This window comes from Melanostigma gelatinosum, assembly GCF_949748355.1.
Source record: "Melanostigma gelatinosum genome assembly, chromosome: 18".
Lineage (NCBI taxonomy): Eukaryota > Metazoa > Chordata > Actinopteri > Perciformes > Zoarcidae > Melanostigma > Melanostigma gelatinosum.
In genome coordinates, this window is record NC_136651.1 from 10,057,131 (window position 1) to 10,085,112 (window position 27,982).

Here is a 27,982-nt window from a genome sequence, read left to right on the forward strand (position 1 = left end):
GGGTCATGGAACGAGACGACTCAAGTGATTGTTTTCCAACATTTATTTATTGAAGACAAAATATCACCAATGAATTGCCTTCAGACCGTTTTCTGCCCCTCTGCTCCCTCAGCAACGTGTGATTGAATTCATTTTCTTCAAATACACACTGACCAATCAGAGCTCGGCACGTGGACCGTTAATGAATATTACATAATCACAGTTTAAACTGACAAATGCAAAAAAGGACAGCTGGCAATAAATCTCAGACTGTGTGAATTAGTAAATTAACAGATTTATGACATCACTGCTTCATTTAGAGCAGGATAGATCTGACTATAAGTACATGTGTGTATTATGGTAAATTAATGTGTTGCAGATGTGTTTTCATGGCGTGTATGACGATATTTTAGCCTTGTTCTTTCAGCTGTAGCCTTAGTGGTGCGAAACAGACTTGGGAGTAAATAGAAAAGAAATGTGTAAATATTCTCTCATCACACATTCACTGACGTGTGTCGGCTTCTTGAGTCGTGTCTCACAGTCTCCGGCTACTTTAATGTTTGGTGTGGGTGATTTTAAGTTGTGGAAGGAAACTTCCTTACTGCTTAGAATTATATTTATATATATTTTTATTTATTTGCCCAAAAGTCAGTTTCACATCGCTGGGGTCTCAGCTGAAAGAATAAGAATACATCAAAGTAAAACATGAACGTGAATACACGTGTTATTATAGTCAGATCTATCGCGTTATAGATGAAGCAGTGATATTATAAATCGGTTAATTTACAGAATGACAGTTAGTGATTTCTTGCCAGCTGTCCTTCCTGCATTTGTCAGTTTAAACTGCGTTACTTTCAGCATGAATTATGTTCATGTTCTTGATGTTGGTCTCAGAGTGCACCAGACTGATGCATTTAACTTTAAAATGTACAACATTCTCACAAAGGCTGATAAGCAGGCATCACCCATCACCTGAGAGAAAACAAGAAATGGAGTGCAGGTCTGAAAAAACGGCGTCATTTACGGAAACATGACATGATTCTACAGAGTATACAGACCTCTGTTTTGATGAAAATAGTGTGTTGGGATGCTTCTTTGTCTTGTGAGGAAGGCAGAATGGAGTCTTCAAGGGGCTGTATATGTGCCCAGTGTCCCTTGACTGCGCCATCTCGTACCCCAGTCAAATCCCTGACATCCACACACTCCCACAGGAACACTTGGCCTGTTATGGCTACCAGGAAGACGCGCATCCCGTCGTCTGAAACCTGGAGCGACAGTCGCATAGCGTTCCCTGAGAAAACATACACACATAAGTCCATTCATTGAAGGTTTAACATTGAATTAACTGGAAGTCACTGTATGTTACAGGCTCACAGTATAGATAATACAATGCATGTACATAATGTAGCACCCAGTTACCACAGAGACCCGGTTCACAACACCGTAAAGGCACCTACACACAGGAAGCAGTGTTATAAAAATATAAATGCTTTATTGGTACACCCTAGGTGAAGTAACCAGTGACAGCTGGGTTAGCAGGCAGGAGGAGTTCACAGACCAGGCGATAAGATAGATCTCAAACAATTTAAAGCCAAATAAACAAAACAAAAAGACCAAGGCAGCGTCCCACTAACTAGAAAAGAAATGAAAACAAAAACATAAGTACTCACCCATAACTGCCAATAACCAGAAACCCAACCCAAAAGATTATCCTTCCACCCACCTGTTCAGCAACCCAGCCACCCCCACTTGGATTCCCCCCCAGCTACCATTGGGTGCACTGCTCCGGAAACTATAAAATAACACAAATACACCATTACATATCCCTTAATTATACAGAATTTCCCCAGCACATGAAATACATAAAATGAATATACCTGAAACAGCCATCCCCCAAACACACGCTGTCCCCTCCGTAACTGACGCCTCTCAGACACTGCGCTACTGACGCAACGTATGCGGCCTCACCATACGGCTCCGCTTGTTGTGGGAGAGAAAGCAGGTGGACTCGCACCCCCCCCCCCCCCCGCTTGTGGCGGCGGAGACCGAGAGCAGATTCAGCACAGCCGCTCGTGACGGCGGAGAGAAAGACACAGGACGCGAGTTGCCAGCAGGTGCCTCTTTTCACCTAATCAGGACCGTGCACCTCATTACTGGTCCGACGGACCCACTAGTTACACAGTCAGTTCCACTTGGTTACATCCACCCCCCCCTTAATCACTCAGTGTCCCACTGATGGCCTATGCCCCCTCCAGATCCCAAATCACCCTTCCCCAATCCTTCAGCTAACCCTGAAAGAACCTGTTTCAGCACCGCCTCGCAAGTCTGCTGCAACTGCGTCACCCCCACCGGAGCTACTCCCTCCTCCCTGAAATGGCTTACCGCAGACCTCGGCAGCCGGTGCGGGTTAGAATGAACCCCCGCAGTAGCACGCTTGGACCTCCGAAGTGGAGGTGATGGCGAAGGCACAGGTAATGGCAGTGTCCGTGGCGAATGCAAGACATGTGTACTCTCGCCTGCACTCCGTTCCTCCCCGCCCACAGAGGGGGCAGCCCCGGTTGGACGGGGGGGAAACAGCCCTTCTAAGCCAACCTCTCGCTCCCTTTCCTTTTTTTCCCTCCCAATGCTCCCCTGCGCCCCCGGCTCATCGGCCCAGACCATCGCAAGCAGAGAGTCGTCCGAATCGGACTCCACATCAGGAAGTGGGGACCCAGCCACTCCCTGGTGCCCCAGTTCCTGCTCTGCCATCTGTACGCCTGGCCCACAAACACGCAACTCATGTCGATGTAAATTGTGTTGTGGTTTCGAGAAATCAATCGGGACCACAGAATACACAGGCAGGTCCCCACCCAGCTGAGCTATGACTCGGTGAGGGGTGGGAAGCCACACATCCTGAATCTTATGCCTACCCGAAAACTGACGATTCCTAACATATACCAATTGGCCTGGCTGTAAAGGATGGTCACCTACAGGCATGCCTGCATACCTTTTACGAGCTTCTGCTGCCTGCTCCATGTTCTTTCTAGCCCGAGCGTAGGCACAGCCCAACCTCCTCTGATGTTCCTCAACCCACTCGTGCATATTACCGTCAAACTCCTCCCTATCCTGTCCAAGCCAGACATCCAGCGGAACCACTGGAGCCCTCCCGAACATAAGAAAATACGGCGAATAGCCCGTACTTTGATGTTCAGTGGTGTTATAAGCATACAGCAGCTCCGGAAGGTATTCAACCCACTTCCTTTTCTGCTCCGGGCGCAGGGTACGCAACAGATCATGCAGCGTCCTATTAAAACGCTCACACTGTCCGTTCCCCTGGGCATGATAGGGGGTTATGCGACTTTTTTTCATTCCATACAACCCACAGAGACACTGGACAACCCCAGCCTCAAAGCATTTCCCCTGGTCAGAGTGCAACCTTGAAGGGACCCCATAGGGCTGAATCCAATATTTCACCAGTGTCTTTGCGACTGTTATGGCACGCTGGTCCTTGGTTGGTACCGCAACCGTAAACTTAGAGAACACGTCGGTAAAAACTAAGACATTCTCTCGTCCATCGGACGACGGTTCCAGCACGGTGAAGTCCATTGCCACTACTTCCAGCGGCCTAAAAGCCAACAAACTCCCCAATGCTGCAACCACCCTTGGCTGTGGTGCTTTGGCAACAATACAACGTTCACAAGTCTTGCAAAAAGCCTCAATGTCTGCAAACATTCCCGGCCAATAGCACCGACTTCGAACCAACTTGAATGTTCTTTCCACTCCTTGGTGCCCATGGTCGGAGTGCATGCGAGCAAGCACCTCCCGGTGCAATACTGCTGGCAACAAAAGCTGCTTAATCTCTCCCTCCTTCTGATCACACAGCGTCCGGTACAGCACACCCCCAAGCTCCACAATCCTTCCCCATTGTCTCAGAAGTGCAATTGTTTTGTCACATTCCTGCAACCTCTCGTCCCTACCAGGTTTCACACCCCTCACCCAGTATGTTCGAAAAGCTGATATTACGGAATCTACCTGCTGTAGACTAGCCAAGGCCGACATGTCAAATGAGGGAAAGCTAGACATAGAAGCTTGCTGGGGGCTGGCACTGGTTTCCTGACACAGAGCCGTTCGATGGGGTTTGGACAGAACACTACGTGTGTCCTGAAAACTTTGCGCCACTCCTCCCCCCTCTGTCCCCTTCTGCTCTACATACTGCCTAGAGAGAGCATCCGCCCCCGCATTCTGGCTACCTGGCCGATACACCAACTGAAAGTCAAACTGAGCCAGTTCAGACACCCATCTCTGTTCTACAGCTCCAAGCTTTGCGGTGTTCAAATGGCTTAGCAGATTGTTATCAGTAAACACTGTAAACTTGGTCCCCATCAGATAATCCTTAAATTTATCCGTAACTGCCCACTTCAACCCCAACAGCTCCAATTTCATGGCGCTATAGTTCTCCATATTCCGCTCCGACGACCGGAGGCCCCGACTTGCATATGCAACCGGCCGTCGCTGTCCCTCCCCCTCTTGCGACAAAACAGCCCCCAACCCTTGATGGCTAGCGTCAATCTCTAGGAAGAATGGCTTGCTAAAATCTGCATACCCCAACACGGGAGCGGAAATTAACTTTTGTTTTAATGTTTCAAAAGCATCTTCACAGGTGGCATCCCACAACTGGCCAAACCCAGGGAGCGAAGAGGCTTTCCTCCCCCCTTTAGCTGACAGCAGTGTGGACAGAGCGTGGAGGGGGACTGCCAATTTAGCAAAGTTTCTCACAAACCTCCTGTAGAAACTAGCGAAACCCAGGAATGATTTCACCTCCGCCACACTCTGCGGTCGACGCCACTCTGCAACCGCCCGAATCTTCTCCGGATCAGTAGCCACTCCAGTAGCTGAAATGACATGTCCCAGGTAAACAACTTCGGACTGAAAAAATGAGCACTTACTCAACTTGACCTTGAGATTAAACTGCCCCAGTCGGGACAACACCAAATCTAGGCGCTCAAGGTGCTGCTCAATGGTAGATGAAAACACCACAATGTCATCCAGATACAGGAGGAGCGACTGGAACCTCTGATCCCCCAAAATTCGTTCCATCAACCGCTGAAAGGTACCTGGCGCATTACAGAGCCCAAACGGCATCCGTGTAAATTCATACAAGCCAAAAGGAGTGCAGAATGCACTGCAATCTTTCTCAGCCACTCCCACTTGATGGTAACCACTCGCCAGGTCCAGGGTGGTAAACCACCTTGCCCCGCTCAACGCATCCAAGGACTCTTCGATACGTGGAAGAGGAAACGCATCTCGCCGTGTTCTCGCATTAAGCTGCCTGTAATCCACACAGAGCCTTAGCGACCCGTCTTTCTTCCTCACTATCACCAAGGGGGAGGAGTAGGGACTACTGCTTTCCCTGATAATGCCCTGCTGCAACAGCTGTGAAATATGCGTTTTGACTTCCTCATACTGACTTGGGGGTATACGCCGGTAGCGCTGCCTCACCGGGGCTTCATCCAGAACTGGAATCTCATGCTCTATCACATTTGTAAATCCCAAATCCATGTCTGACTTTGCGAAGACCCCAGCATGTTTACTCAGGAGCTGCCTCACTTTCCGTACCCGTTCACCAGTCAGCCCTGGAAATTCCTGTACGGCTACCTCCGGGGGCAGCTGCTGCCGCTCCGCTACCCCACCAGTCTGTTCGCACAAAAAGACTCTCTCTTCCTGCGGCCCTACTCGTTCAAATGCTACAGGGGCATTACCCCCTGACACCACTTCCACTGAATGTATTGCGCAAAGGCAGGTCTGAGATGCAATGTTCGCATCCACATGTCCTACATTCATGACCGGCACCGCAACCTGTCCATTCGCCACTGGAACCACTGCATTGGAAACGAGTAACTCCCCCGGGAGGCTCCCTTCCCCCACCCCCAATGACTCCACACACACAAATGAGCCTAACAAAGTCTGCCCAGGTGGAACTGACACGGGTACAAAACACATGGATCCAGCCGGAACACAGAAAGGTACGGTGGAATAGCCAAAGCCTATAGGTGAAACAGCCTGCGCCTGCTGGCAAACCGAGAATGCCAACCCCCACACTTCATCCGAATCAGACGCCGAATCCTGCTCAACATCTGATGCCAACTGCTCCATTTCATAAAACCGCTTGATTACGTTCATGCCCAATATGCAAGGAACAGCTATTTTCCGATGGAATGTCGCGGTGTCCGTAGCCACCTTGCCCAAGGCACAGACATCCCTCTCGAAATACCCCAGGTAAGGAATGCCCAACCCATTTGCCGACGACAGGGAAAGCCACTCACAGGTTTTAAGAGTTGGCCTAAAATGCTGCTCAAAAAATGTCTCTGTAATAGTTGACACGTTAGACCCAGTGTCTAGGAGGCATTTAACCTTCACATCCCCCAACAAAATTTCCACAGTTGGACATTTGCCGACCAAACATTCATATTCCTGCTTTGGAACTTCAAAGTGTGAGCCCGACTGAACCCCACCTGTAGCTGGACTCATTACCACAGGGGGGGAGAGTTTCCCTGCTGCTCAGCTACTTGGGAAAACCTGTCACGGGAGACCTCATGGCGCAACACCGGAGCTGCCCCTCTGTTTGGTGCTCGTACCCGACACTGTCGCGCCATGTGACCCGCAACCCGACATTTAAAACAAATAGGCTGACCATCAGCGTCAAACCTCGGCTGATCCCCACGTACCCCCTGCCAGCTAATCCCTAGACCGGACAAATCAGACACTTTCTGTGCCAAATCAAAAATCTGAGCCTGCTGTTTCTTAAGCGTGCTCTCAACCTGGACCTGCTGTTGCTTTAAAGTTTGCAGAATTTCCACCAGCAGTGGGTCAGGTTCGGGGAGGGCAGCCGCAACAATTGTATTGGACTCAACAGCTCCCATCTCACATGAGTTTGTCACCCGCCGACTCTGACCACCCGCTGGCTCTCCATCGTCCCACCTCAACGCCTCCTTGCGTAACCCAAAGAAAGTGATTTTATTATTCTGCCGAATCACCTTCTTTAGCTCTCTACGGAGTGCTAAATCCCGAACGTTCTCGGCAAATTGGTCACGTAACGCAAAGTCACTACACCAGGCCTGCTTGATGTCACAATGATTAATATCATCAATAATAGCCATCAGCCCGTGCGAATACTCCCTGACAGATTCCCTTTCTCGCTGCCTCCGGTCGAAAAATAGTTTTTGCAATCTGGTCAGGGAATCAGGCTGCCCATATACTTCCTTCAGGATCTCCAGAATGCGCCTAGGGTCTCTCCTCTCACTCTGAGACCGATAACGTACCTCCTGTCTGGCTTCCCCACCCAAATGGTCATAAATGTACATCGCCTTCTCAGTATCCTCAAAATGACGATAACCCAAAACTGCATTTATCTCATCCAACCACTCGTAAAACTCAGCACACGACCCTTCATTGAAAACCGGACACTTTTTTTCCTTTGGTACGTAAATGACACGCTCTCTACCCCTCGGCCCAGCAGCACCATCCCCCAGTACTCCCGTTTCCTCCGGTTGTGGGGAAGACAGGGCGTGGGATGTAACGGGAGACCCCTGTCGTTGCAACTGTTCATTCAAGGAGTCATTAATGTCTTTTAAGGCCGCCATAGCTGCCTTGTCCGCCACCACCCTCTCTTTCAGGGCCTGTAGCTGCTCTTGAAGTTCGTCCATCTTCACCAGCTGACGACCCCGGCTCTTGTAGCTGTGTAGACTTCGTGAGACCCACTGCCTTGGTCTAAAATCGTTTGCCTTCGCACCAGTCCTGCCCCTCCAGCCCTAGACCCAACCAAACTGTCACTGCCTCATTGGACCCTACTCACAGCGCCAAACTGTAGCACCCAGTTACCACAGAGACCCGGTTCACAACGCCGTAAAGGCACCTACACACAGGAAGCAGTGTTATAAAAATATAAATGCTTTATTGGTACACCCTAGGTGAAGTAACCAGTGACAGCTGGGTTAGCAGGCAGGAGGAGTTCACAGACCAGGCGATAAGATAGATCTCAGATTCAGCACAGCCGCTCGTGACGGCTGAGAGAAAGACACAGGACGCGAGTTGCCAGCAGGTGCCTCTTTTCACCTAATCAGGACCGTGCACCTCATTACTGGTCCGACGGACCCACTAGTTACACAGTCAGTTCCACTTGGTTACAATAACATACAAGTAATGTGCATACCCTGAACGTCACTTGAACTACTTGTGGGACTGCTGCAGCAGTCTTCAACAAGTCTTTATCCCTGTTCCACAGAAAAAGCTCTCCTGAGACCAAAAGTCCACAAAGCCACATACCTGAAAAACAGCAAGAGACAAGTAATGTATTCTCACAATTGACAGGTGACATGCGCTTTGCTTTATAGTTTGCAGATTGTACTCACCATTGTGGGATGAAGCCATAGTCACCACACTGTTGAGCAGAGGATGGAGTTTAGGAGTCCTCTTCTTGGTGCGACCAGACATCATGTTGATCTCACTGATCCGCCTGTCATCTAACAGGAACACAGACTCCTTCTCCTGAAGAGTGACATGACACAGATTCACAGTTGTGTTTCTCTCACATGGATATGTTTAAATGTCTCTGGCTGATACTGTCCTCACCTTCCCAAGCCAACAGAATCGCGGCCATGGTTTCTTCCGTTTGATGCTGGATGACAAAACAACCTCCAGCTTTAGATCCATGTTTGAATGACAGCATCAGTTCTTCCTTCTTATTGTGCACTCAGCAGGGGTTCATCGAGGTTGCAGGATCCCACTAGACAAGCGAGGCGACGTAGGTTAGCGTTAAATGTTAAGTTAACGTTAGCTGACAAGTAAAAACATGCATGTGCTAAATGTGAACATCCTGCAGACTGTTACTTAGAAATATCACTCTTGAATATGCGACGGAATCGTTATACGTTTACGGCATCACGTGACATAAACATTGTTAGAAGCAACAACAACAACCATGTTATGTTGACCATGCCGCTAACTAGCATTAGCTACCTAGCTCGTTTTGCTCACTGCGCGGAGCATTGGCCCCCAAAGAAAGACTTACCTGAGCACTTTAATCATCGGGTAGTCAACTGTTTAAATGCTCACATCATGTGTTGCGGAAATGTTAAATATAACTTTGGCTTTACGTGTTATACCGCGGATAATCGTGACATATTTCGAAACTCCCTCCGCTTCAGCGTCCAGAATTATTTCCCATGATCCTCTCGGAGGAAGCTTCAATGCGTTGCCGTAGGAACGTAGATGTAACACACACACACACACACACACATGGGGAGGTTCAGGGCAGGCCCTGTCATACAACATTATGGGATGCAAAAACGGAATGAATGAAGGCAGTAGCATTCAAACATAATACTCAAAGGCTGAAAACTCTGCCCCATTATCTTTCTGCAAATGTCTGTATGTTCAATGTCAATACTCCAAAAAGACTCGTGACAATAACAACAACACCTAGCTAGTGTAGAGCCCTGCACATTCACAGACGCCTCAGAATATTGCTGCACTTTTGCCAGCAGATGGCAACGCTGCAAAAGACATTACTGTCAGTATGTGCAAAGCAAAGTGTTTGAGTTCACATGGAAGCCAGTTCTGACTAGAGCAGAAGAGATCACTTTGGTAGATAATGGGCGGGAGGCCGATAAAAGGTTTTTGTGTACTTTGCCTCTGAGCTATTGCAGATATCTCTACACAAGGTCAATGTTCTGTGAGGAACATGCAGGCCTATTAACTATCCGAATGTTTGTGTGCAGTAAGTGGTCCTCTTCACTGTTAACATGCTTTGCGTTGTGCGAACTAAGCTCTCTTATTGGCTTGTTACAGAGAGATATTAGGTTTGACCCCAGGCCCCTGCTGGTATTTAATTACCTTTGCACTACCTCCTTTTCATCGCGAGGAAGATGACAGCAGCCATTGCCAATAGGTGAAAGAGGAGACTTCACCGGACCTTAATTGGTTCATTTGCCGCTGCCTGCCAGGCGCAGATGGAGCTGGTCTGATGAGAACCATCTTAAGAGAGCGAGCTCGACATCATGAGGAGACGATGGCATGGCCAAAGCAGAATAATAATTAGGATGAGAGTTGCACAAGAAACAAACTGTTACACATGTGTGCATTCATAATATAAGCGTACCCATCTTCTATCACCAATTTCTTATAATTGTCATGCTTATGACCATATTGTTTAATCTAGCTGGGTCCTCAATGAGGCTTTTTTGTATACTAGTATTTGAGTGTTTGTATTTCTGTGTGTGTTTAGATGTTTACAAATGTTTCGCATTTGCATGTTCCTCTTGCAAAGTATCAGCGTATTGTTGAGATATTTTAGGCCCTCTGCATGTGTGAATGGATATTATTCATAGTAAACAGTCTTTACACAGCCAAATAGGACATGACTGAGGAACACATGGCAAGAACACGCAGGGCAAAAGCTTAAAAATAGACTAAAAACCCAAAATGTTTTTAAACACAATACTATCACCTTAGCCTGTCCCCTGAACACTTGTGAGCACTAGTTTGTGTATTGCAATAGCTAATTAATCACTGAATGAAGTAGAACAGTATTTCCAATTGTCTCAATTTGTCAATCACCAATCATAACACGCATGCATGTCAATACTGAAGGATGCCTGATCACCCAACACCCTTTCTACACCATGAATAAAAATAAACAACAATGTAAAGAGTAATATAAGTTTACTCTGTAATTACTCTATGATTAATGTTTATTTGAATGTTCCCTGCTCTCTCAAAAAGGCATGCCTGCACATAAGGTGGTGGCAGTTGGGTTAGCATTTCTGGATAATCCTCCAGAAAACTGAACGACAACATTTAGATTATAAAGACGTGATCATTTGACCACAAAGCATCAGTATAATGTTTTGCACGATGCTCTTAAGGCACATGCTAACTGTGGGCTCCTTTTAATTTAATAAACTGTTGAGCCATTACAACAATTAACGAGAGAATAACGAGCCATCTACATCCTGAGTGTTCAATATAGGGAGGGACAGCATGACAAGGATAGAGTGATTAACCCCCGCTGGATCATCGTCCTTGGTGTGTGCACCCATCTGGGTTGTGTGCCCATCGCCAACGCCGGAGACTTCGGAGGCTACTACTGTCCGTGCCATGGCTCCCACTACGATGCTTCAGGAGGATAAGAAAGGGACCTGCTCCTCTAAAGCTGGAGGTTCCCTTCTATGAGTTCACTGAGGAGGACGTAGTCATAGTGGGATAAATACTGGAGCTCTGTCTCAGTTCCTCCCTGTAATATGTATTTTTTAGATGGCTCCGTGTGAGAGCGACATAAAACGTGTGTATTTACCATTAAAGACATATGTCCAACTCTATGATTGAGCTATTGTCTTTTCCCTCGTATAAAAGTGAGTTGTTTTTCTTTGATTGATCTGCAACACTGAGCTTGATGTCTTTTGATTCACTGACATTTTATTTATTGTTTTAATCTCTATAGATTTCTTTCATTCCGCACTATTTTTAGCATTTAGTATTTTCCAAACAGCATTATGTAACACAATGTATGAGGGCCGGGTGTGATCAGGTCCAACCCCTTTGCTGCCGCACCAATCCCGATATATTGTGTTGGAGCTGTGTGATAAAGTCAAAGGTGGGGCCTGTTTCATGGTTACCTAAAGTTGAGCTGGTAAAAGTGCTCATACACATGAACAAGAGGCCTGGGGAGCACAACGATGAGGATAAGATGATGGTACGATCAAGAAAAGCCACCGGCAATCTAAAAAAGTATCGAAAAGTGGTGAACACATTCAGGAATGTGTCGGCCTGTTGATCAACTGGAAGGAACTATAGATCGAGATAAGGATGTTGTTGGTTTGTGACTCCAAAGAATGTGTAGATTGCTTTATCTCAGGACCTTTTTATGAGTTTGTGACAGACAAGATGACAATTTTATACCAGTAATGGCAGCAGCAAAGAGTGCAAACAAGTAAGATAAAGGACTATTGAGTCACACTCCAGTCACTGATGGATTTAATCCTGATGAACAAAGTGTGCTATGTACAACTGTATGAACCAGTGAAATACACAAACCTTTTACTTTTTATTGATGAAATCATTTGAATACAATATACTGTGCACAGATGCAGGTAAAACCATCGTCTTAAACTTACATTACCATCAAATCAATCATCAATATAATCATCAAAACTATTTCAAACTGTACAGTTGGCGCTCATTCAGTGAATAACTTTTTGTATTGAAATCAGTGTAGTTGAACCGCGGTTAATCATGTGTCACTTCAGAGGTGACTCGTGCTGAAAGCTTTTATCACAAACGGAAACTTTACTGCAACCACAACAGCTAAAGGGGATTGTTTCCTGTGTGGGTTCTCATGTGTCTCTGTAAAGTTGAACGCCTGTTAAAAGATTTCTTACAGACTGAGCAGCTGAAAGGCTTTTCTCCTGTGTGGGTTCTCATGTGTGTCTGTAAAGTTGAACGCTCGTTAAAAGATTTCTTACAGACTGAGCAGCTGAAAGGTTTTTCTCCTGTGTGGGTTCTCATGTGTCTCTGTAAATGTGAACGCAAGTTAAAAGATTTCTTACAGACTGAGCAGCTGAAAGGCTTTTCTCCTGTGTGGGTTCTCATGTGTTTCTGTAAATTTGAACGCTGGTTAAAAGATTTCTTACAGACTGAGCAGCTGAAAGGTTTTTCTCCTGTGTGGGTTCTCATGTGTTTCTGTAAAGTTGAACGCTCGTTAAAAGATTTCTTACAGACTGAGCAGCTGAAAGGCTTTTCTCCTGTGTGGGTTCTCATGTGTATCTGTAAATGTGAACGCCTGTTAAAAGATCTCTTACAGACTGAGCAGCTGAAAGCTTTTTCTCCTGTGTGGGTTCTCATGTGTTTCTGTAAAGTTGAACGCACGTTAAAAGATTTCTTACAGACTGAGCAGCTGAAAGGCTTTTCTCCTGTGTGGGTTCTCATGTGTTTCTGTAAATTTGAACGCTGGTTAAAAGATTTCTTACAGACTGAGCAGCTGAACGGTTTTTCTCCTGTGTGGGTTCTCATGTGTCTCAGTAAATCTGAACGATGGTTAAAAGATTTCTTACAGACTGAGCAGCTGAAAGGTTTTTCTCCTGTGTGGGTTCTCATGTGTCTCTTCAGATTTTGACTATTGCCAAATGTTTTCTCACACTCAGAGCATCTAAAATGTTTTTCACCAGCGCTACATCGTGAATCAGTGACACGGACTTCATCAGGTTTCACATAGTTTAAACCTGACTGAGGTTCTCTGGTCTTCTTCCCATCACCACCCTCATCAGTGTCAGAAGAGTCTCCAGTCTTCTCATCAGTATCTGGTTCTGGATGTCTATCTGGATCCAAGTTCCTGTCTGGTTCTGGTCCTCCACAGTCCTCTCCATCAGCTTCTGTTCCCATCTGTTTAGTTTGTCTTTGATGAAGCTGTGAGGACTGAGCTTCCTCTTCTTCATCTTCACTCGTCACAGGAGTGAATGAGAACTTGACATCAGCCTCCTCCAGACCTTGAAGCTGCTCTCCTTCCTGACTGGTGCAGAGTTTCTCCTGTTCTTCTTTCATGTGTGGGGGCTCTGGGTCCTCCTGGTCCAGACTGGAGCTCCACTTCTGCTGCTCAGAGGGAACCTCTTCTTTAACCAACAACAGCTGCTGGATGTCTGCAGGAAAACGGTAAACACACACAGAGGGGTTACAAAGACATTTTAGAATTGAGCAAATAGTCTCCTAGTATTAGTCTTGTAAGTCTACGGTAGACGATCTACAAGTATTAACAATTTATTAAGTCAAGTAGGGCTGGGCGGTATGACCAAAAATCCATATCACGGTATTTTTAAGACTACCGGTTTCACGGTATATCACGGTATATTTTTCCGCCTCAATGCAGTGGTCCTGCAGCTGAAATACCACCTTATAACCACATTATGGCGCCACAGCTTCTATTCGTTTTTAAGGCTGTAACTATGTATGAGTCGTTTGAATAACGCTCGAGCATTTAGAAAATGCAAAAGCCTAAATTCAGGAAAATATAATGTTCTCAGCTGGTCTGGCTGTGGAATCCACTGTCATTCCTTAATGACAAGAGCCAAAGAGATTAAGACGGGACTTTACTTTACACCACTTGAAAGTTGAGCGTACTGCGCTGCAGTCATTCCTCGGCTCAGCACCCTCTATCATGGTGCAGCTCAACTCAGTCAGAATGCATTTTGATTGGATTATCTGCATCACGTGATGTGATTCACTACTCATCAGCCTCTGCTGGTTGGCTGTTAAGTTTGATTTCACGATAGTCATAGCCTGTACATGGACACTGAGCGGCATGTAATGCTGACGTCATTATAGGATGGCCCGCCACTGGCTTAATGCATTAATTAATTAACGCCGTAAACTAACACAAGAACGGACGGTCAACCGGCGGTGAACAGCAGTTTGTGTGGCGTGTCTTCCGTTCCGTCACTTCCTGTTTCCTTCATCTACATTCCCCTAGGCCAGCGGTTCCCAAACTTTTTAGGCCGCGCACCCCCTTCTACATCCCGACTGGGTTCGCGCACCCCCCCCCCCCTTAATAAAAAAAAAAAAAAAAAAAAAGAAGCAACAGAGCCTTTTAAGCCTTCATAGCCGCATAAGAATCGGACCAATGAGAGAACAGTTTGCTCGCGCGTGGCGTTTGTTTTCAAGATTTAGTCCGCTGTTAAATGTTGCAGTGTGAACACAAACCGAACAAAGGAGCAACTGCAACATTGTATCATATTAATCCCTGAATCGGAACAAAGCAAATGAACTGAAGGTGTGAAAACGCCCTGAAACACTGCAACAAAGTTTCAATATCTTTCAGTGACACAAGGCGTCACTTTTAAAGAGCAATACGGATGCGAGGACACACGCACAGGCTCAGAGGCAGATTATCACATTTAATTTACAATTAATGAGCGACTAATGTAGCCAGGATGTCTTCGGACAAAGCATCGATGCGGCGCGACACAGTGTTGTTGGACACCGGGATCATGTCCAACTTTTTTGCTTCTTTCCCCCCAATCATACATTCCACCATCTCTCTGGCAGCTGGCAAGCTCACGTCTTCGGCGATTGTGTGCGGTAGCCCCTCTCTCGCTATTCTGTAACCAGATATGAAGCCCGTAGTGCGTCATTTATAGACCCAACATATGAATGAGACTGCAGTTGTTTTTGGCTGTTTTGTAACTCCTCCAATTTCGATATAAACAATGTAAGGGGCTTTTGACTTGCACTGGCATGCTTGGTGTTCAGGTGGCGACGTAAATAAGAGCTTCAGACTGTTAGCCAGAACCTCACTGCACACCACGCACTGTGGCTTTGGGCAATCTGCGTTGCCAATCCAAGTGAAGCCCAGACACAGATACTTTTCATCATATTTCCTCTTTTTTTCCCAGTCTGATGCTCACTCTCGTTTCCTCTTTTTCACCTTGACTCCGCGATGGGCCGATGTGCTCCCGATTTGTCTGTGCTGCACCTCTCCGTTCCCCTCGCCTCCGATTCCTCTCTCTCTCTCTGTCCCTCTCCTCTTTTACGACTGATAGCTTCAGATGTCCCACCTGACAGTTTTTAAATTAAAATTACATTTTTTTTTAATATTTAATATTATTACACCATCAGACCGCCATTACACTTTTCCTCTCGCGCACCCCCTAGAGGCAGCTCGCGCACCCCACTTTGGGAATCCCTGCCCTAGGCCCTAAGCCCCTCTATGGAAAGAAACTGGATTAGACCGTAGGATTTAGTTGTTAGTAGGTGTTGTTTAGGTTTATTTCTTTAGAGATATATATATATATATATATATATATATATATATATATATATATATATATATATATATATATATATATATATATATATCCCTGATTATATTATTAGAACAGTGAAGAAACGTTACCCTCAAAATGCACACTCCGGTACAGTAGGTAGCGGTATGTACTATGCAAATGGCTGGAATTTAAAGAAGAAGCCGCTACATGTAGCCTATAGCTTCTTGTCACCGTCTATTTATATTTATGACAAATACCACACATATTATGGTAATCAGCGTTGCATATGTGTCTGACCTAAATACCTTCTGTTCAGTCTTTGTTCATCCTGCATCGCTCTTTTCTGTTCTTTAATGTAAAGTTACTACCGCGACAGAGCCTCTCACAGCTGTGAGCAGACTGTTGGCGAGCTTTACCCAGCATGCAGTTCGGCGGAGAAATTTTTATAAATGTACACGAATGTTATTCGTGCTACAAATTGTTTATCTGTCAGAAACTGTTGAGTCGTGGTGTTTTGCCCAGTTAAAGAGCGTTAGTTGTGGGTTGTTAATTGTTGTAATCAGAATTGTTGTTACAAAGTTAGAAGTTAAACCATGACTAGGGTTCCCACTCAATACAGGTAAGACAACTAGCTCCGATCGTAGCACCCGCAGCGGTGAACAATATATGTTGCTGCCTGTTGAAGAGCAACAGAAGTTGTTTCAGCTGTGCACTGGTATATGAAAAATTCATATCGTCACATTGTGTGTGGGAGTCCTGGAGTCTCAGGGATGGGGAAGGTGGTGTTCCTGCAGGTTGCTACACAATATCCTACCGACTAACCCGATTCACAACACAACTAGTTACAAGTTTTAAGCTACCACATGAGTGTCAGAGCTCCCTCTTTGTACGGGGAGCGCGTGAGTGCCTCACCTGGAGATTCAAACCTTTGCTCTATGACACACGCAACACTATTGCAAATGAGCGCACACACACATAATACTGTTATGTTCAAAATTTCTCAAACAAAAGGTAAGGGAAAAAGCCCCCCTCCTTGTTCCAGAGGAGAAGAAGCATGCAGAGGAGAAGAGGAGAAGAGGCAGCCCCCCCCCCCCCCTGCACTCTTTCTTCCATCATTAAGCAGGGCCGAATCAGCTGGTTGAAGTTTAAATCAAAAGGAATTTACATGACAGACTGGTGTGTCCGCCTCATGGTCCAGATGAGGTCTGATTATCTCCGGGGATTCACAGTTTCTTTGTCCCTCCAAAGTCTCTGAAATGTCTCATATTACACATTCCTTAGCCCATCGATCAGCTCAGTGATTGGCTGAACCCGTCGGACTTCAGTCGGCCACTTCCTTGAAGGCTGTGCTCAGAAACTCTTCAGCAACATCCCCCCTCTCTGACTTTACGGCGGTGTCATAAATTCTCTGGTTTCTCTCACAGTGCACAACAAATTCAGTAACTCTCCCTTTAGTTTAAACCTTCTACAAGTAAACAGATTGTAACACATAATATCCATCGCTAGGAGCGCTTTAAAACTTAAATTCCTCACAATACTTATACGTTTAATGCCTGTAAATACCGCAAGCATATTTCTACAGTAGCGAGAACCATCGCCGATACAAAATAAAGTGATTCGTTTTCATTTAACCCTGTTACTGTATGGCTTGATATTAACTCCCACTGTTACTGTAAAGCCGGTAGAATTGTGGCATATCTTCTATTTACAATTAATATGCATTCAATCCGGTTAAATTGCTGAAATCATGATGGTTCAGGCTCCTTAACGCTTTCTCTCATTACTTCAGGGCCTTTGGGAGCAACTGCACGTGGGACAGTTGGGACCGGAAGTACACTGGCTGTGGTCATTACAGTGAACAGTGTCTGGCAGTGTGATGAGAGGGCACGTGAGCCCTTGTTGCTGTACTTCATCTCATTGGAGCAGAGGCTGCAGTTAGCATACCCTGCCTTATCAATGCATTTAAAACACTAACAGCGGGAAGCTGTACTGCTCTCTCTTCAAGTCTGTTTAGACCTCCACCTTTATCCAGGCCCAGCTCCACTCACATCTCAGCCCTACACACACAACATCCTCTTCCTGAAGCTCTTTGACCTCATCATCTCACGCTTACTCCTCCTAAATCTTGATGAGCGTTAGCCGTTGACAAAGTTCCGCATGCAGTGGACGTTAACTTAGCCCAACAACGGTAACGGAACTTAAACTTTAACGGAGGGAAATGAAGACTGTGTAGACATCTTAACGCTGATTGGCCAAGACTCGACACGTCGCATCAAATATGTTTTATTGCGAAGATCACGACATCACATGGTCTCCTTGTCTCACTCCAATCTGAGAAACGCTGGCTGGCCAGTTGACAAAAAAAAAAAAAAAAACTCTACGGATCTACACTCACGTGGATGATATATTTTGATTCAAAACGGCTTATTTCGCCGAAAAGCGAAACTTTGCAGGTATTAAATCAGGAGAAGAAGAAAACGACGAATTGCAACAGAGTCTCACTCCAAACTACATTGAAAGTTATCAGCCGGAGCATTGACAGTGTTTGAGAGAAGAAATAAAGTGAACCTACGTGCTCTTTGTATCCGGACTTCGGGGTTGAGAACAGCGTCCAGAAGTTCCCGTTGTCGCTTATTCGCCTCTTTTGAACGATAGAGTTCCTCCTCGTATTCTGCTATCGTTCTTTCAAACATACCTAATATATCTTCATCAGCCGCAGTTAGTCGCTGGTTGACCAAAGATCTCAACAGGTCTACTTTAGACATTTTCACTAAACCACATAAAGTTTTTGTAGCGTTAGACATTCCTGCAGCTATCCCCGTTATTCCAGTCACCAAAGTGGTTAGCTAGTAGCTCTTAGTAGCTATCATTCACGGGAGAAAAAGAGCAAGCCGCCATTGTCTCTTTGGTCTGGGAACTCACTGACCGTTTCTTTTGCGCATGCGCACAACAGCACACATCCTCCCACGTGACATCACTGCACAGGCCACTTAACATGGCTTTGCTACTCCATATTAGGAAAATGCTCAACAGTTTTCCTCCAGACGAACTCCGTTAAAAACACCGTTTATTCTCATTAAACTCTGACTAGCGCTGTGTTGGTCACTTCCGTCCCCGTCCGTCTGTTTCCAGGTAGCATGCTAAGCTAACTTCAACAGCTTTATAGGCTGCCAGGAGATTAGTACTCTTCTTCTTCCTCTCCTCCTTCTTCTTCTTTCACTATAATGGCGGACTACAAACCAATGTGTAAGGCGCCACCTACTGGACCGGAGTGTGTAACATGACTTTATGACAGTTATCATTTAAACACAATAATAATGGTATTTATAAATATAATGAAACAATTAGAAATAAACTTCATATTGCAGTCATATTCTGTCTTTTTAACCCGTTCCATTCAAAATGTTAAATGAAGCCCTTTTAAGCTGAACTTGTTTGTCCCCTGTCTCTAACAGTCCTTTCATGCTCCACTCCCTTCCTGTATCTACCACTCTGTTCTTCAGTCTCTCTTTCCACCCTGAACTTCCTCCACTCTATCAGCACATGTTCTACAGTTTCTTTACAGTTGCATATCTCACATTTATCCCACTCTGTCTTTTTCATGATGTGTATAACGTGTCATTGAGTCCTGTATGTCCGAACCTTAATCTGAAAGTAACATCTTCTTTTCTACTTTTACTTCCATCACTTCTCACTGACTGATGTCTGAATGTTGTTGTAATTTCTACCCTTATTGTCATAATTCCAAATGTCCTGCCAAGATGTCCCATCCAAAGCTTTTACCAGAGAATGTCGAGTACTCCCAACCATTGTACAGGACAGTCGATGCTATATTTCCGTTAAATCCACCCTGAATTCTAATCCAGTGTGATAGTGCTAACTCAGTTCTCCTCACATGTAATGGCAGTTCCCTGGATTTCACCAGCAATGCATTATGGGTGTGGTTTTGACTCGGGAGATGAGTCAGAGGAGAACCATCCAGAAGACAAGGTGAACAGATAAAAGTCCATTCAGACAGGTTCTACGAGGAACATCCGGTTCCGCTGCAACTTGGTGGGTAACAAAAGCCCCTTAAACTAATAAAAAAGTATATCATTACTCCTATCTTCAGTTACCTTCCATCTGTACATATGTAACAGTTGTGGGTCATGGAACGAGACAACTCAAGTGATTGTTTTCCAACATTTATTTATTGAAGACAAAATATCACCAATGAATTGCCTTCAGACCGTTTTCTGCCCCTCTGCTCCCTCAGCAACGTGTGATTGAATTAATTTTCTTCAAATACACACTGACCAATCAGAGCTCGGCACGTGGACCGTTAATGATTGTTACATAATCACAGTTTAAACTGACAAATGCAAAAAAAGACGGCTGGCAATAAATCTCAGACTGTGTGAATTAGTAAATTAACAGATTTATGACATCACTGCTTCATTTAGAGCAGAATAGATCTGACTATAAGTACATGTGTGTATTATGGTAAATGAATGTGTTGCAGATGTGTTTTCATGGCGTGTATGACAATATTTTAGCCTTGTTCTTTCAGCTGTAGCCTTAGTGGTGCGAAACAGACTTGGGAGTAAATAGAAAAGAAATGTGTAAATATTCTCTCATCACACATTCACTGACGTGTGTCGGCTTCTTGAGTCGTGTCTCACAGTCTCCAGCTACTTTAATGTTTGGTGTGGGTGATTTTAAGTTATGGAAGGAAACTTCCTTACTGCTTAGAATTATATTTATATATATTTTTATTTATTTGCCCAAAAGTCAGTTTCACATCGCTGGGGTCTCAGCTGAAAGAATAAGAATACATCAAAGTAAAACATGAACGTGAATACACGTGTTATTATAGTCAGATCTATCGCGTTATAGATGAAGCAGTGATATTATAAATCGGTTAATTTACAGAATGACAGTTAGTGATTTCTTGCCAGCTGTCCTTCCAGCATTTGTCAGTTTAAACTGCGTTACTTTCAGCATGAATTATGTTCATGTTGTTGATGTTGGTCTCAGAGTGCACCAGACTGATGCATTTAACTTTAAAATGTACAACATTCTCACAAAGGCTGATAAGCAGGCATCACCCATCACCTGAGAGAAAATAAGAAATGGAGTGCAGGTCTGAAAAAACGGCGTCATTTACGGAAACATGACATGATTCTACAGAGTATACAGACCTCTGTTTTGATGAAAATAGTGTGTTGGGATGCTTCTTTGTCTTGTGAGGAAGGCAGAATGGAGTCTTCAAGGGGCTGTATATGTGCCCAGTGTCCCTTGACTGCGCCATCTCGTACCCCAGTCAAATCCCTGACATCCACACACTCCCACAGGAACACTTGGCCTGTTATGGCTACCAGGAAGACGCGCATCCCGTCGTCTGAAACCTGGAGCGACAGTCGCATAGCGTTCCCTGAGAAAACATACACACATAAGTCCATTCATTGAAGGTTTAACATTGAATTAACTGGAAGTCACTGTATGTTACAGGCTCACAGTAGAGATAATACAATGCATGTACATAACATACAAGTAATGTGCATACCCTGAACGTCAGTAATCACTTGAACTACTTGTGGGACTGCTGCAGCAGTCTTCAACAAGTCTTTATCCCTGTTCCACAGAAAAAGCTCTCCTGAGACCAAAAGTCCACAAAGCCACATACCTGAAAAACAGCAAGAGACAAGTAATGTATTCTCACAATTGACAGGTGACATGCGCTTTGCTTTATAGTTTGCAGATTGTACTCACCATTGTGGGATGAAGCCATAGTCACCACACTGTTGAGCAGAGGATGGAGTTTAGGAGTCCTCTTCTTGGTGCGACCAGACATCATGTTGATCTCACTGATCCGCCTGTCATCTAACAGGAACACAGACTCCTTCTCCTGAAGAGTGACATGACACAGATTCACAGTTGTGTTTCTCTCACATGGATATGTTTAAATGTCTCTGGCTGATACTGTCCTCACCTTCCCAAGCCAACAGAATCGCGGCCATGGTTTCTTCCGTTTGATGCTGGATGACAAAACAACCTCCAGCTTTAGATCCATGTTTGAATGACAGCATCAGTTCTTCCTTCTTATTGTGCACTCAGCAGGGGTTCATCGAGGTTGCAGGATCCCACTAGACAAGCGAGGCGACGTAGGTTAGCGTTAAATGTTAAGTTAACGTTAGCTGACAAGTAAAAACATGCATGTGCTAAATGTGAACATCCTGCAGACTGTTACTTAGAAATATCACTCTTGAATATGCGACGGAATCGTTATATGTTTACGGCATCACGTGACATAAACATTGTTAGAAGCAACAACAACAACCATGTTATGTTGACCATGCCGCTAACTAGCATTAGCTACCTAGCTCGTTTTGCTCACTGCGCGGAGCATTGGCCCCCAAAGAAAGACTTACCTGAGCACTTTAATCATCGGGTAGTCAACTGTTTAAATGCTCACATCATGTGTTGCGGAAATGTTAAATATAACATTGGCTTTACGTGTTATACCGCGGATAATCGTGACATATTTCGAAACTCCCTCCGCTTCAGCGTCCAGAATTATTTCCCATGATCCTCTCGGAGGAAGCTTCAATGCGTTGCCGTAGGAACGTAGATGTAACACACACACACACACACACACACATGGGGAGGTTCAGGGCAGGCCCTGTCATACAACATTATGGGATGCAAAAACGGAATGAATGAAGGCAGTAGCATTCAAACATAATACTCAAAGGCTGAAAACTCTGCCCCATTATCGTTCTGCAAATGTCTGTATGTTCAATGTCAATACTCCAAAAAGACTCGTGACAATAACAACAACACCTAGCTAGTGTAGAGCCCTGCACATTCACAGACGCCTCAGAATATTGCTGCACTTTTGCCAGCAGATGGCAACGCTGCAAAAGACATTACTGTCAGTATGTGCAAAGCAAAGTGTTTGAGTTCACATGGAAGCCAGTTCTGACTAGAGCAGAAGAGATCACTTTGGTAGATAATGGGCGGGAGGCCGATAAAAGGTTTTTGTGTACTTTGCCTCTGAGCTATTGCAGATATCTCTACACAAGGTCAATGTTCTGTGAGGAACATGCAGGCCTATTAACTATCCGAATGTTTGTGTGCAGTAAGTGGTCCTCTTCACTGTTAACATGCTTTGCGTTGTGCAAACTAAGCTCTCTTATTGGCTTGTTACAGAGAGATATTAGGTTTGACCCCAGGCCCCTGCTGGTATTTAATTACCTTTGCACTACCTTTTAGGCCCTCTGCATGTGTGAATGGATATTATTCATAGTAAACAGTCTTTACACAGCCAAATAGGACATGACTGAGGAACACATGGCAAGAACACGCAGGGCAAAAGCTTAAAAATAGACTAAAAACCCAAAATGTTTTTTAAACACAATACTATCACCTTAGCCTGTCCCCTGAACACTTGTGAGCACTAGCTTGTGTATTGCAATAGCTAATTAATCACTGAATGAAGTAGAACAGTATTTCCAATTGTCTCAATTTGTCAATCACTAATCATAACACGCAAGCATGTCAATACTGAAGGATGCCTGATCACCCAACACCCTTTCTACACCATGAATAAAAATAAACAACAATGTAAAGAGTAATATAGGTTTACTCTGTAATTACTCTATGATTAATGTTTATTTGAATGTTCCCTGCTCTCTCAAAAAGGCATGCCTGCACATAAGGTGGTGGCAGTTGGGTTAGCATTTCTGGATAATCCTCCAGCAAACTGAACGACAACATTTAGATTATAAAGACGTGATCATTTGACCAGAAAGCATCAGTATAATGTTTTGCACGATGCTCTTAAGGCACATGCTAACTGTGGGCTCCTTTTAATTTAATAAACTGTTGCGCCATTACAACAATTAACGAGAGAATAATGATCCATCTACATCCTGAGTGTTCAATATAGGGAGGGACAGCATGACAAGGATAGAGTGATTAACCCCCGCTGGATCATCGTCCTCGGTGTGTGCACCCATCTGGGTTGTGTGCCCATCGCCAACGGCGGAGACTTCGGAGGCTACTACTGTCCGTGCCATGGCTCCCACTACGATGCTTCAGGAGGATAAGAAAGGGACCTGCTCCTCTAAAGCTGGAGGTTCCCTTCTATGAGTTCACTGAGGAGGACGTAGTCATAGTGGGATAAATACTGGAGCTCTGTCTCAGTTCCTCCCTGTAATATGTATTTTTTAGATGGCTCCGTGTGAGAGCGACATAAAACGTGTGTATTTACCATTAAAGACATATGTCCAACTCTATGATTGAGCTATTGTCTTTTCCCTCGTATAAAAGTGAGTTGTTTTTCTTTGATTGATCTGCATCACTGAGCTTGATGTCTTTTGATTCACTGACATTTTATTTATTGTTTTAATCTCTATAGATTTCTTTCATTCCGCACTATTTTTAGCATTTCGTATTTTCCAAACAGCATTATGTAACACAATGTATGAGGGCCGGGTGTGATCAGGTCCAACCCCTTTGCTGCCGCACCAATCCCGATATATTGTGTTGGAGCTGTGTGATAAAGTCAAAGGTGGGGCCTGTTTCATGGTTACCTAAAGTTGAGCTGGTAAAAGTGCTCATACACATGAACAAGAGGCCTGGGGAGCACAACGATTAGGATAAGATGATGGTACGATCAAGAAAAGCCACCGGCAATCTAAAAAAGTATCGACAAGTTGTGAACACGGCCTGTTGATCAACTGGAAGGAACTATAGATCGAGATAAGGATGTTGTTGGTTTGTGACTCCAAAGAATGTGTAGATTGCTTTATCTCAGAACCTTTTTATGAGTTTGTGACAGACAAGATGACAATTTTATACCAGTAATGGCAGCAGCAAAGAGTGCAAACAAGTAAGATAAAGGACTATTGAGTCACACTCCAGTCACTGATGGATTTAATCCTGACGAACAAAGTGTGCTATGTACAACTGTATGAACCAGTGAAATACACAAACCTTTTACTTTTTATTGATGAAATCATTTGAATACAATATACTGTGCACAGATGCAGGTAAAACCATCATCTTAAACTTACATTACCATCAAATCAATCATCAATATAATCATCAAAACTATTTCAAACTGTACAGTTGGAACTCATTCAGTGAATAACTTTTTGTATTGAAATCAGTGTAGTTGAACCGCGGTTAATCATGTGTCACTTCAGAGGTGACTCGTGCTTAAAGCTTTTATCACAAACGGAAACTTTACTGCAACCACAACAGCTAAAGGGGATTGTTTCCTGTGTGGGTTCTCATGTGTTTCTGTAAATGTGAACGCTGGTTAAAAGATTTCTTACAGACTGAGCAGCTGAAAGGCTTTTCTCCTGTGTGGGTTCTCATGTGGCTCTGTAAAGTTGAACGCTCGTTAAAAGATTTCTTACAGACTGAGCAGCTGAAAGGCTTTTCTCCTGTGTGGGTTCTCATGTGTCTCTGTAAAGTTGAACGCCTGTTAAAAGATTTCTTACAGACTGAGCAGCAGAAAGGTTTTTCTCCTGTGTGGGTTCTCATGTGGCTCTGTAAAGTTGAACGCTCGTTAAAAGATTTCTTACAGACTGAGCAGCTGAAAGGCTTTTCTCCTGTGTGGGTTCTCATGTGGCTCTGTAAATTTGAACGATGGTTAAAAGATTTCTTACAGACTGAGCAGCTGAAAGGTTTCTTTCCTGTGTGGGTTCTCATGTGCATCTGTAAAGCTGAACGCTGGTTAAAAGATTTCTTACAGACTGAGCAGCTGAAAGGCTTTTCTCCTGTGTGGGTTCTCATGTGTGTCTGTAAAGTTGAACGCACGTTAAAAGATTTCTTACAGACTGAGCAGCTGAAAGGCTTTTCTCCTGTGTGGGTTCTCATGTGTATCTGGAAATGTGAACGATGGTTCAAAGATTTCTTACAGACTGAGCAGCTGAAAGGCTTTTCTCCTGTGTGGGTTCTCATGTGTCTCTTCAGATTTTGACTATTGCCAAATGTTTTCTCACACTCAGAGCATCTAAAATGTTTTTCACCAGCGCTACATCGTGAATCAGTGACACGGACTTCATCAGGTTTCACATAGTTTAAACCTGACTGAGGTTCTCTGGTCTTCTTCCCATCACCACCCTCATCAGTGTCAGAAGAGTCTCCAGGCTTCTCATCAGTATCTGGTTCTGGATGTCTATCTGGATCCAAGTTCCTGTCTGGTTCTGGTCCTCCACAGTCCTCTCCATCAGCTTCTGTTCCCATCTGTTTAGTTTGTCTTTGATGAAGCTGTGAGGACTGAGCTTCCTCTTCTTCATCTTCACTCTTCACAGGAGTGAATGAGAACTTGACATCGGCCTCCTCCAGACCTTGAAGCTGCTCTCCTTCCTGACTGTTGCAGAGTTTCTCCTGTTCTTCTTTCATGTGTGGGGGCTCTGGGTCCTCCTGGTCCAGACTGGAGCTCCACTCCTGCTGCTCAGAGGGAACCTCTTCTTTAACCAACAACAGCTGCTGGACATCTGCAGGAAAACAGTAAACACACACAGAGGGGTTACAAAGACATTTTAGAATTGAGCAAATAGTCTCCTAGTATTAGTCTTGTAAGTCTACGGTAGACGATCTACAAGTATTAACAATTTATTAAGTCAAGTAGGGCTGGGCGGTATGACCAAAAATCCATATCACGGTATTTTTAAGACTACCGGTTTCACGGTATATCACGGTATATTTTTCCGCCTCAATGCAGTGGTCCTGCAGCTGAAATACCACCTTATAACCACATTATGGCGCCACAGCTTCTATTCGTTTTTAAGGCTGTAACTATGTATGAGTCGTTTGAATAACCCTCGAGCATTTAGAAAATGCAAAAGCCTAAATTCAGGAAAATATAATGTTCTCAGCTGATCTGGCTGTGGAATCCACTGTCATTCCTTAATGACAAGACCCAAAGAGATTAAGACGGGACTTTACTTTACACCACTTGAAAGTTGAGCGTACTACGCTGCAGTCATTCCTCGGCTCAGCACCCTCTATCATGGTGCAGCTCAACTCAGTCAGAATGCATTTTGATTGGATTATCTGCATCACGTGATGTGATTCACTACTCATCAGCCTCTGCTGGTTGGCTGTTAAGTTTGATTTCACGATAGTCATAGCCTGTACATGGACACTGAGTGGCATGTAATGCTGACGTCATTATAGGATGGCCCGCCACTGGCTTAATGCATTAATTAATTCACGCCGTAAACTAACACAAGAACGGCCGGTCAACCGGCGGTGAACAGCAGTTTGTGTGGCGTGTCTTCCGTTCCGTCACTTCATCCACATTCCCCTAGGCCCTAAGCCCCTCTATGGAAAGAAACTGGATTAGACCGTAGGATTTAGTAGGTGTTGTTTAGGTTTATTTCTTTTCATTTATATATATATATATATATATATATAATTAGAACAGTGAAGAAACGTTACCCTCAAAATGCACACTCCGGTACAGTAGGTGGCGGTATGTACTATGCAAGTGGATGGAATTTAAAGAAGAAGCCTATAGCTTCTTGTCACCGGCTATTTATATTTATGACAAATATTATGGTAATCAGCGTTGCATGTGTCTGACCTAAATACCTTCTGTTCAGTCTTTGTTCATCCTGCATCGCTCTTTTCTGTTCTTTAATGTAACGTTACTACCGCGACAGAGCCTCTCACAGCTGTGAGCAGACTGTTGGCGAGCTTTACCCAGCATGCAGTTCGGCGGAGAAATTTTTATAAATGTACACGAATGTTATTCGTGCTACAAATTGTTTATCTGTCAGAAACTGTTGAGTCGTGGTGTTTTGCCCAGTTAAAGAGCGTTAGTTGTGGGTTGTTAATTGTTGTAATCAGAATTGTTGTTACAAAGTTAGAAGTTAAACCATGACTAGGGTTCCCACTCAATACAGGTAAGACAACTAGCTCCGATCGTAGCACCCGCAGTGGTGAACAATATATGTTGCTGCCTGTTGAAGAGCAACAGAAGTTGTTTCGGCTGTGCACCGGTATGACGGTATATGAAAAATTCATATCTTACGGGAAATTGAAACCGGTATACCGCCCAGCCAGTCAAGCATCAAAGCATAAAAAACATAGATCTATGGTTTCACAAAACACAAGAATTAATTAAGTAGCCCTAGCAACAGACACAAAGTCAGGGCTCCGTATACGCATCTCTCCTCAGTGTTTTGTGAGCCCTGTATCTTTATACTTTATTT

The 27,982-nt window shown here is 44.5% G+C and overlaps 2 protein-coding genes across 4 annotated transcripts; both read right to left on the minus strand.

The window, feature by feature from the left end:
* Positions 1 to 491: 491 nt before the first annotated feature.
* On the minus strand, positions 492 to 9,170 carry LOC306792719 (ciliogenesis and planar polarity effector 1-like). Of its 2 annotated transcripts, XR_013772837.1 has the most exons (6): positions 9,026 to 9,170; positions 8,587 to 8,740; positions 8,367 to 8,502; positions 8,168 to 8,280; positions 1,038 to 1,270; positions 492 to 951 (listed from the first exon to the last, which is right to left on the minus strand). XR_013772837.1 is itself a non-coding variant. In XM_079290005.1 (5 exons), exons 2-5 carry the CDS (start codon positions 8,665 to 8,667, stop codon positions 1,211 to 1,213), a joined length of 390 nt encoding a protein of 129 aa, XP_079146131.1. In that variant the 5' UTR covers positions 8,668 to 8,740; positions 9,026 to 9,170; the 3' UTR covers positions 492 to 1,210. The 2 variants fall into 2 exon arrangements, 1 of the variants encoding a protein (XP_079146131.1); XM_079290005.1 differs by having other exon boundaries at positions 492 to 1,270.
* A 3,599-nt stretch (positions 9,171 to 12,769) lies between these two features.
* Positions 12,770 to 22,313, minus strand: LOC306792752 (ciliogenesis and planar polarity effector 1-like). Of its 2 annotated transcripts, none has more exons than XM_079290047.1 (6): positions 22,178 to 22,313; positions 21,739 to 21,892; positions 21,519 to 21,654; positions 21,313 to 21,432; positions 20,948 to 21,180; positions 12,770 to 13,646 (listed from the first exon to the last, which is right to left on the minus strand). In XM_079290047.1, exons 2-6 carry the CDS (start codon positions 21,817 to 21,819, stop codon positions 13,548 to 13,550), a joined length of 669 nt encoding a protein of 222 aa, XP_079146173.1. In that variant the 5' UTR covers positions 21,820 to 21,892; positions 22,178 to 22,313; the 3' UTR covers positions 12,770 to 13,547. The 2 variants fall into 2 exon arrangements, with proteins under 2 accessions (XP_079146173.1, XP_079146172.1); XM_079290046.1 differs by lacking the exon at positions 12,770 to 13,646 and adding an exon at positions 20,002 to 20,861.
* Between the last annotated feature and the right edge of the window lie 5,669 nt (positions 22,314 to 27,982).